Genomic DNA, 10,148 nt, shown 5'->3' on the forward strand with positions numbered 1-10,148 from the left:
TTTAGTATGCACAGTTTATATTAGAGGGGACATTACATTTATTTAGGTTGATGTGTTTTACACTCTACTAACGAACAACATAAATAATTTTACTATGCATTGTCTTACAGCCGTTCATCCACCGCTGCCTCCCACTCCTACGAATTTACGCGGCCTGCACAAAATGTAAAAGCATTATAGTCACCTTGAAATTTCCTCTGCAATTTTCCAATTAAAAGCTTAATAGCCCTGTAGACAGGGTTCATGTGGTGAAGTTTACCGTGGCCACTATTCTCAAAACCGAATAGCTTGGATCCCATTACTTGCTTGAATAAACCTTTTTACCGTCAGAAGTGGGACGCGGGGTTGTCCAGTGTTGTGTTTCAATGGCCTCAATAATGTGAGGTGAAAGGGACATATAGCCACCCCTAAATATTTAATCCTCGGTCCATTTTTAATGATCAACATTTTAAGGGCTTGCTAGATCTAATACCAAAAAACAATGCAAGGTTTTTTTTTTAAGTCGATAATAGAGTGGCCATTAGGCAATATTCGTTGGAAAATAATGATGGGCCTACCCTTTAAATAGGTTACCATTAAAACACGTTTTTGGAACCATTACATTCAAATGTGGGTAGAATAGAAAGTAAAGGTGTATTACTTTAAATACATGTTACAGCCCTGTGTTTACATCTGCTTACAAATAAGATGCTCTCATTGCTTTTTAGGTGGAACTTTGGATGATGTCTAAATGCCAAACGCGATATAAGCTATAGCACTAGGCCTATATATATCACTGTGCGAAATCTGCCCCAATTGTAAGGAAAACATGCTGTCATATCCCCATTTGTGTATTTAATCAACAACAGATAAAAATGCATGCACCCATCGCCTTGCGGGTCCTCATTTATTGATGATTGCGTATGAGAATAAACATGTATGGCCTATAATGTATTCTCCAATTAAAGGAACCATTTAGGCTATTCAACATTTAGTTAGGTTGCATGCGTCAATGAGAACGTATAGGGTACAGTAAATGAGTGCCTCCCTTAAACTTGCTTTGCGAGTATTAGTGTTGCTGGTGATGGTAGCCTATTTGGTTACCCGTTCTCATGAATGCGTTTCAGATTGTATGATGCGTGTGTTTATTGCGAGCAGAGGTGGATCCTAGCCTACAATCCAGCATCTCTCATCATGCGTGTAGCGAGCCGCTAAGGGGTTTGATCTTTTGACTGGTGGGCTGACAACACTCTTCACCACACATTATCAGATGCACTTGTGCCTCCAGCTTTGAGTAGCGAGCGCCTCGTGTGAAAAAATGAATGGCTACGGATCACCCTACCTCTATATGGGGAGCGCAGTGTCCCAACCACGAGCACCTCTGCAGAGGACCCCCAAGTGCGCGCGATGCAGGAACCATGGGGTGCTTTCCTGGCTGAAGGGACACAAGCGCTACTGTCGTTTCAAAGATTGCACCTGCGAGAAATGCATTCTCATCATCGAAAGACAAAGGGTCATGGCCGCACAGGTAGCGCTGCGGAGGCAACAAGCAAACGAGAGTTTAGAGAGTCTCATCCCGGAGTCTCTGAGAGCCCTGCCCGGCATGTCTGTGCCTGGGGGCGCTGAGGTGAACCAGAGACCACCGTCGCGCACCGGGGACTTAGACCTGAGATGGACTACAGAGCAAGCGGCGAATACCCAACTTGTCGCCGGTAAGAGATGCATTTTATTTATATTTTTATTTATTCATTTAATCCCAAGATCTGACTAGCCTATGTCACAATGACTGATAGACTACTTCTACTTTTTTAAGTGGTTGACATTGAAAATACTCTAATGATAATTATACTCAGTTATTGCATCAAAGGTGTTATAAATTACATTATTAGTATTAGTAAACAATGCCTGATTTAAAAGTTCTCAAAATACATCGAATAAGTCCTCAATTCCTCCATGTATTGTAAACAAAAGTTGTTGAACCTTTCATTATTTATATCATTGTTATTATTGGGGCGATCATTGTCAATATTTGCTGAGGCTATGTTTCATATTATGTAGGTCTAAACCAGCATTTGTATGAAGCTCACCTAAAATACTGAAAGTGAAATAATGAAATAAAAATGGTGTTACTATTTCATAGGAAGGAACCTTTAATTGATCTGATGGTATTAGGCCTTCTATGTGGTCACAGATTGACTTATTCATAACTTATATCAGTAACCTTAAGCTTCCATCAGCTTCCATCAGTGTTCAGGAGTAAGGCTTGCATACATAGTTTAATCATCATGTTCGTATTCTGATCAATTGAAAATTGTTGCATCAAATTTGTACAGTAATATAGTATCAGTAGTTCAATTATTGCAAGTGGATTCTCATGCCATATTTCTAATTCCTGATTCGTTAACCAACATTCCCTAAATTCATGAGGAATAACTGCGATTGTACTTTATATTCTTTTGACCTTATGCTTACCTAGAGAATTATATAAGACACTTTAGCAGGGGAAATTGCCATTGGCTAATTTAGAATTGACGAGTACACTTCAGTGAGTTAAAAGATTACAGTAAACAGTGCTGGACAGGGTAGATCGAATGTAATCAGCAAAAATTTTGCAGGAAGTCAACTTCAAGTGAAATGTTACCAAACAACAGGCAGTCAGTTTACAAAATGTGGTTAAAAGGTATTGACTGGACATTCCTCACAGGTCAGCACTTTCTGCTAATAGCTTTGGAGAGGGAAAATCCTCATAAATCACAATGTCGGAAGACAAATGTATAACTTATAACTTGCATGTTGCCAATCTCTCTCTTTGATAAGGTTTGATCAAGTCATGGCATTAAACCTCAATTAAGTGCTTGTAAAATATGTATAATATGTAAATGTCTGTAAAATAGTATGTTCTCCCACAAAAAAATGTATTTGAATTGTATAATAATGGTCTTAAAAGTCAATTCAATGTTTATATTTGATCCGCTAGGATGTTTAGCAAAATACAAAAGAGAAGACGGATCTAAAACATAAGAACTCTCGCTTATGCTCTCTATTCTGTTTTAGATCTGAATGAGGATGTGTCTGGCGAGCAGTCTGGAGGTGAAAACGGGGGGACTTCCAGCGAGAAGGAGCAAGATCCTAGTAGCTCCCCCGAGGGCTCCAAACCAAACTCCTGCTGCAACCAGGAGCCCCCTGACATCCCTTCCCAGCCCGAGGAGGGAGGTTACACCCTGTCCAAAGTCTGCAGCGCCGAGCGGGAGCCTAAAGGTGAGAGCCCTCCCAAGTACCCTGGAGAACCGAACTTGCTGATCGAAGGTCTTTCTGGGTCTGTCTCCCTACCGTTCAACCTCCGGTCCAATCGCCCCCCACTGGAGGTCCTCAAGAAGATCTTCCCTGCTCACAAGCCCCCTGTCCTGGACCTCATCCTCAAGGGGTGTGGAGGGGACCTGGTGGGGGCCATCGAGGTGCTTTTGTCGAGCAGGACATCAGACTCCAGCCGGCACCCCGACTCAGACTCTCACTCTGACACCCTCATGCTTCCCTCCAACGGCCATCTCTTTGAACACACCCTGGGGTCCTACCACCCCATGTCCAGCTCTGCCAAGTGGTCGGTGGGGTCAGCGTTCCGGGTGCCCGAGTCTCTCCGCTTCTCCTCCGACTCGCCCTCCAGCATGGTGCCCGCGGGCGCCCTGGGCATGCCCCTGCAGCATCCCTCCTTCCCCCAGCCGCCCCGCTACCCGCTCATGCTGCGCAACTCGCTCACGCGCTCCCAAGCCAGTCCCTTCATGCACAACGATGTGACGCTGTGGAACACCATGACTCTGCAGCAGCAGTACCAGCTCCGCTCCGCCGCCCAGTACGTCTCCTCGTTCGCCCCCTCCGCCGCGGCAGCCTCCGGGGGCGGGGTGTTTCGCGGCTCCCCGGTGCTGTCGTCCCGATCCCCGGAGGACCACCGGATCATCATCCAGGAGGACGGCTGCCCGGTGGTCAACCCCAAACCCAGCATCTACGCACCGGAGGAGGAGTACGATGAGCGGTCCGATTCTTCAGACTCACGGATCTTAAACTCCTCCACCTAATCATGAATGAATACTGCTATACGGCAATGGAGACACCAAAAAATGTATTGGGATGAAGATCAAATGAGTTTTATTGCAAGAAATATATTGAAAAGGGTACTTTTGTTTTTTGGACTTAACTTAAGCAGCTGCCTACTTGAATGTTGAATAGATATTATCCCGTAACATTATGTCATCATGGTATTTATAATATATCCAGTTAGCAAATGGATATGACCAAATTATTAATGTAAAAGTAAACTTGTGTTGTGAAAATCTTCATCTCCAGTATGCATGTGTGAAACTGAAATGTAAAGATCTTCAGTAATGCATGTCAATAGTATGCCATATAAACCTTGGTAATGCCACATTGTTATTAATTTATCCACCAAATAATATAATAAAATATATTAAGATATCAAGTATTTCTGGATGTTGAACTATTTTGCTGGATGCTGTGCACGTGCTGCACTGGGGTTTGAAATCTTATAATATTATAATCCCACTTATTAAATATCAACTCGCATTTTCCGTTTTTTATTTGTCTGACAATGCATACACTCAAATGGTGTACCGTTGATAAAATGTCTTTGTATAAGAAATAATAAAATGGGTGGCCAAATCAATTTCCAGACCACAAAAAATTGTCTATTTACTGATAGGAAGACTATTTGATGGTTTCCTTTTACTGAATTTTTTAACACATCACCATCAGATCAGTCGTAACATTTTTACATTACTAAACTGTGTTTAAATGATGTTGTCCTCAGCCAATATAATGTTGTCTAGGTAATTCCTGATGATAGCCTATATAGACTTGCACTCATCCCCAATAACACATTCTCAGCTGAACATATAGTTCATGCTTGCAAAGTGCAGTTAGAAAATATTTAGACTCATAACATTTTAGCACAATTCAAGACAGAAATATCATATTTACATAAGTATTTAGACTGTATACTCAGCACTTTTAATTTCCTTCTGATTTGTGTTTACAGTCTTGACTCTTCTTGTTTGAGGTCCTGAGTTTTTTGGAACAGCTTTCCATAATGCAGACCATAGTCTCCCAGTCTGTAGGGACAGTATTGTCCAGGTGATGAGGAGTGCCTGAATTCCTCCACACATCACATTTGGCATTCAGGCCAAGAGCAGTAGTAAATCTTGATTATCATGGCATGAGGGTCCTTTAGGTGCCTTTTGGCAAACTCCAAGTGGGCTGTCATGTACCATTTATTAAGGAGTGGCTTCATCTGGCCAAGCTATCATAAAGACCCAGATGGTTGAGAGTTGCAGAGATGGCTGTTCTTCTGGAAGGTTCTCCAATCTCCACAGAGGTTCTCTAGAGCTGTTAGTCACCATCAGGATCTTAAATGGAAACAAGATGCCATTTGTATGCATTGTCAAGATGCACCAGAGCTCAGTTCTGAGTGTCACAGCAAAGGAATTACTTTAAATGTTGTAGTTCTGTTCAGTATTTCTATTGATTGATGAGGAAAACAGTGAGTAAACATGTTTAATACTCATGTACTGCTAAACAAACAAATCCTGATTCGAATGCTTCTAATCTATCCGAAAGATAAGGGTGACATTTAATAACTCTTTAACAACAAAATGTGGAACGAGGGAAAGTGTCAGAATGCTCTCTGAATGACTGCGTTGACTACATTTTGATGCACAAACAAGATGTTTTGTGATCTTACGATACACCAACCTACAGTGATCTCACAAACAGGACACTGTATGAAGTTTAAAATCTGCCGGTGTATTAAGGATGTGCAGTGCTTCAAGTGACGTTGCTTGGATTGATTTTCGCTTTTGCAAAAAATAAATGGGCACGCACTATAAATATGACCGCGATGCCTAGGTCTAGTTAATCTTTAGGCAAACCGGTCATCCAAACATATACACGCGACACTATTAAGTCGAAATGCTGTAGTTGTAGGCCTACTGCTCGGATGAATGATTCGTTGGATTTTAAAGTGCATAGCTTTCTGACAAACTCATTAAAGACAAGCGGACAAGGAAAAAGCACAACAGAAACATTGCCCCGAATTGAGTGTTACAGGGATTATGTATTCTTGCCTTAGCGATCGGCTGGAACAGGATGATTGGAAGTAGCTGGCCGCTTCAACAATTAGAAACAAAACTTTTACTGAATAAATCTCATTGTATCTTTAGGCTTTTCGAGACCACCCATGAAATGTAACTGATCCGTTTTAAATGTGTCATCTTCGGAGAAACTTGGACATAGCCTATAACTAACGTAATCAACCTAAACTGTATATGGATAAACCAGCAACATCAGAATAGAATAGGCCTACTGGAAAGATTGACATAGGTGGAAGGTTAGAAGTGTTTGTAAACAGTCACAATGATCTAATAATTCAAATGACACACAACAATAGGTAGTTACATTTATTGCAAAAAAATGCAGATAAGACCTAACGTTTTAGAGCAAGTTATGACAATGATGCGCTACTGTAGTTGGGGATAACAAAAATAGTTCCAGTATTGTAATATAGTGACATGGTTACGCAACGGGAAAGATATTTATGTTGTATTGCAATAGTATAGCCCCTCTACTAGAGGCACTAGAATTCTAGAAAATGAAATAAAAAAGTACATTACAGTACAGTACAGTATGGACATCCTGCCTAAATGTCTATCTCTGTTTCCATCCCGTGCTATTCACGTTCCTTCTCTCGTGCTTCAGATTGCTCCACTAGGCTTGACAAGTTACCTTCAGACTATTCCCAAAGAGGATTGGAACCTCCTAACTTCCACATGTATGGTTAGGTGGGCCAACCCAGATATCTGGCCCAGATGTTTAATGGTTGCTACACCTTCATGGCTTAGCACGGCAACGCTATGGGTGAAGGAATAACATCGTACAGATGGTTAGGTAGGCTACTAATGGGATGGGAAATGAATCAAGACAGATCTAATAACCCCTTGGTTACTCACTTATGTGGGACATGGGGCAGCAGATGTTTGGGTAATGAGAGGTTGCCATTATTATTAATTATGTATATTATTATTAGAAAAATTAAATGATAGGATTGACCAGTTGATGTGTACCCTATAATGGTAGGAATTGCTTGATTCATTCACAGATCACAATTGGTCGTTATGTGTCACAGTAGGCTACTGGCATTGGCCCCCTCACTTTTAACCCCAGACCTACTTCCTTGTAATTAGGTGTTGAACAGGAGCTGTGAGCTTTCACGAGCCATGGCCCAAACAGAAGCTCCTGATCCTGTTTCAGGAATTCTGATACAGCTCAATCCCTCCCCCAAGTGGCTAAGAGAAGTACTGGTCTACATCCTTCTCTTGAGTATATATGCCTGTTTTATTTACTTCCTGTTCTAAATCTAACGATTTAACTTAATTAAGTTAAATATTTAAATAAAATATTGATATGGGCTAGAGGAAACATTATGGAAATATAACTTTGCAATATAGTGTTCAATACATGGAATTGAATCGGAATATTAGGTTAAACGTTGTGAAAGTTGCCCATTCATTCCACAAACTTCCCTAAGGGAACCTGAGGGGAGTATGCTAGTTTGCAACATCAGACACGTGATGACTTGCAGTCACTGCCAACTTAACCCATGTGTTCCATTCTGCGATAAGCATGGTCCAGTCCACAGCCGATTTCTCATGGAGACAAACATGTACCACTGTAGGCTATTGTAGAGGTGCTCAGGGTGTGCATAACTGATAAACTGTTATTGTAACCAAGCCTACATCTTTTGGCATTTGATTTTAATTACATTTAAAACTGTGTTTTTTAAGGCTCCTAGACGTTAATGGATGAGGAGGGACATATAATCCTACTTAGTATTTTAAATTAACAATGTGAAATAGACAAATATTTTGTGCAGACTTCCGATCTGCCACGGTCTTCTTCAAAGCTAATTAACATAACGGTACCAAAGATCCCACATAGCCAACCTCTTATGCGTAAACAGCTCAAGTTTCACTTTACTGCGAGGCGAAAGAGCAACTTGTATAGCGAGTCCCACGAGAACCAAATTGCAAGACATTTGTTAATATGACTAGCGTATGGTTTTAGCTCAGCATTAGCAATTGCCCAACACCGATTAATATCTACATGATCAACAGATGTATATCAGCTCAGTTTCTCGTGTAGAACAGATATCCTAAATTTAAAGAATTAGCATGTTCTATTTATAAATAGAAAGTCGGTCTACTTGATGCACATATTTTGAATCGTTCATATAAAGTACAGTAGCCTGTAAATGGCTTGAGGTCGCCCTACCTCTGAATAAAGAAAGAAAAAACGTATTTTTTCCCCCCCTGAAAGGCCAACACCTCACAAAGACTTGATGCGGTACTCATAATTAGCCATCTATCTATTTTGAAGAGAGTGACCGGGCAAGATCAAAGCATTCTTTATAAGGATTGCACCCAGGGTAGCTCTCAAGGTAGCTGGGTCGTAAACTTGCCAATAAATTAAAGAAGACGAGGAATGGCGAAGCTACACCTGCATAGCTGACGTCTTCACCACATGTGAAAGTCCAGCATGTCTCAGTTAAACCTTGTGTTTTCGATATTCTTATATTTTATCGGATAGACCTAGTCTGTTCATCTTCCTGAAATACAATCTACATCAATCAACCAGGTTTATGCAACATTATAACCTTGTAATAATCTATTGATGTTATGTTATCTCTATACAATAACATTAATCTATCTATAGCCTATTATGTTACTGATGCTTAATAATATCAACCTAAGGCTACTCACGTTTAGTTTCACTCACGCAAATAAGTAGCCTATTTATGTTTGCACAAAAGAGGAGGGCAATGATAATGAGATCATCATGCATTGCATTTGGACGAATTACAATATTTTAGGCTACATCAAGGCACTATGTCCTAGGCTTAAAACATTATTATCATCGTCAACAGCCAAACGGATTGAATGTGAACGAAGGCTAATTTAGCCATTATGACAATACGTGTGCTATAGAAAATGTAGGCCATACTGTTATTTAAACATTTTAAGTTTACTGGCCAACAAGGTGGACACATTAGAAGGTTGAATTAAACGTTCTGTAGTAGACTAAGGCAAACGGAAATGTAAAATATATTCTGTAAACTGTAAGCATGTATTTCTTCGCATGCAGTAGGCCTAGCCTATGGTCTCGTAGATTAGGTTCCCACAAGAATAATGCTTGAATTCCACAGATGTCACATTTACATCGCATTTTCTTTTCAGGCAAAGGGCGTTAAAGTGGTGATATTGATGACTAATTTGATTTTCTTTTTTGTTTTTAACTATCACACAAAGCCGGTGACATGGGGCAGTGAAAGTTTTGTTTTGTGTCCCGCATGCTGACAATGTGCTTTTACAAACGCGTTTGTTGTGAAAACATTCTTATCCCGTCTCATCTGTAGGCCTACTCAGTCTCACCATAATTTGTTCGTGAATACTGCCAAAAACAGTTTGAAGCCCAAACAGAACAGTTCAAAAGCTTATCAGCCCCACAGGTTAGATAGGCGATACCTGATCAAATAACTGTGGACATGGCATCAACTTGTCACCACCTGATCCATTCTCATCGAACTAATTCATAAGAGGCTTAGATTGTGTTTTAACAATGTGTAGAATGTGTAGAACTAAACATAAAGTGAAATAATCTCATGTGACTTCAAATTCAGCAAGTTTATGAAGTCGATAACTCTTGTATTGAAAGTAGAACAAGAATGGGCAGCATTAATCCTCACAATGTTGCACTAGACCCAGGGATATCAAGCTATTAAAATAGCGCATCTAAGAAAATAACACAAGTCTACAGTCTATATTCAATAAAAGTTCCAGTATTTCTTTGTGTTTATTCTTTTCATCGATACTATTGTGCACGGTCTGTTTAAGACAAACTCTTATAGTCATACCTCTTAAAATGAGTAATTCGTAGGCTAAGACACTTGCATATCCTAATTGTTTATTAACTATTTACTCGTTTTAATTTGTTTTAACATCACGTCCCCAACAAGAAGGAAAATGTAGGGGCAAATAAGATCGTGATGTTTAAAACCAGCCAATCAAAATGCATTCAGCACACTCCCAAATTCCTCATAGGGGTGGTGC

At 40.3% G+C, this 10,148-nt stretch overlaps 1 protein-coding gene across 1 annotated transcript; it reads left to right on the forward strand.

Annotated features, from left to right (window-relative positions):
* The first annotated feature begins 190 nt into the window (after positions 1–190).
* dmrt3a (doublesex and mab-3 related transcription factor 3a) lies at positions 191–4,654 on the forward strand. The gene is made up of 2 exons (XM_062451206.1): positions 191–1,691; positions 3,034–4,654. Exons 1-2 carry the CDS (start codon positions 1,298–1,300, stop codon positions 4,047–4,049), a joined length of 1,410 nt encoding a protein of 469 aa, XP_062307190.1. The 5' UTR covers positions 191–1,297; the 3' UTR covers positions 4,050–4,654.
* The last annotated feature ends 5,494 nt before the right edge of the window (positions 4,655–10,148 follow it).

The sequence above is a fragment of the Osmerus eperlanus genome, chromosome 25, assembly GCF_963692335.1.
Source record: "Osmerus eperlanus chromosome 25, fOsmEpe2.1, whole genome shotgun sequence".
Classification (NCBI taxonomy): domain Eukaryota; kingdom Metazoa; phylum Chordata; class Actinopteri; order Osmeriformes; family Osmeridae; genus Osmerus; species Osmerus eperlanus.

Coding starts and splice junctions, on each gene's coding strand:
- dmrt3a (XM_062451206.1), top strand. CDS start 1,298: ATGAATGGCTACGGATCACCCTACCTCTATATGGGGAGCGCAGTGTCC. Junction 1,692..3,033: donor GAATACCCAACTTGTCGCCG/GTAAGAGATGCA, acceptor ATTCTGTTTTAG/ATCTGAATGAGGATGTGTCT.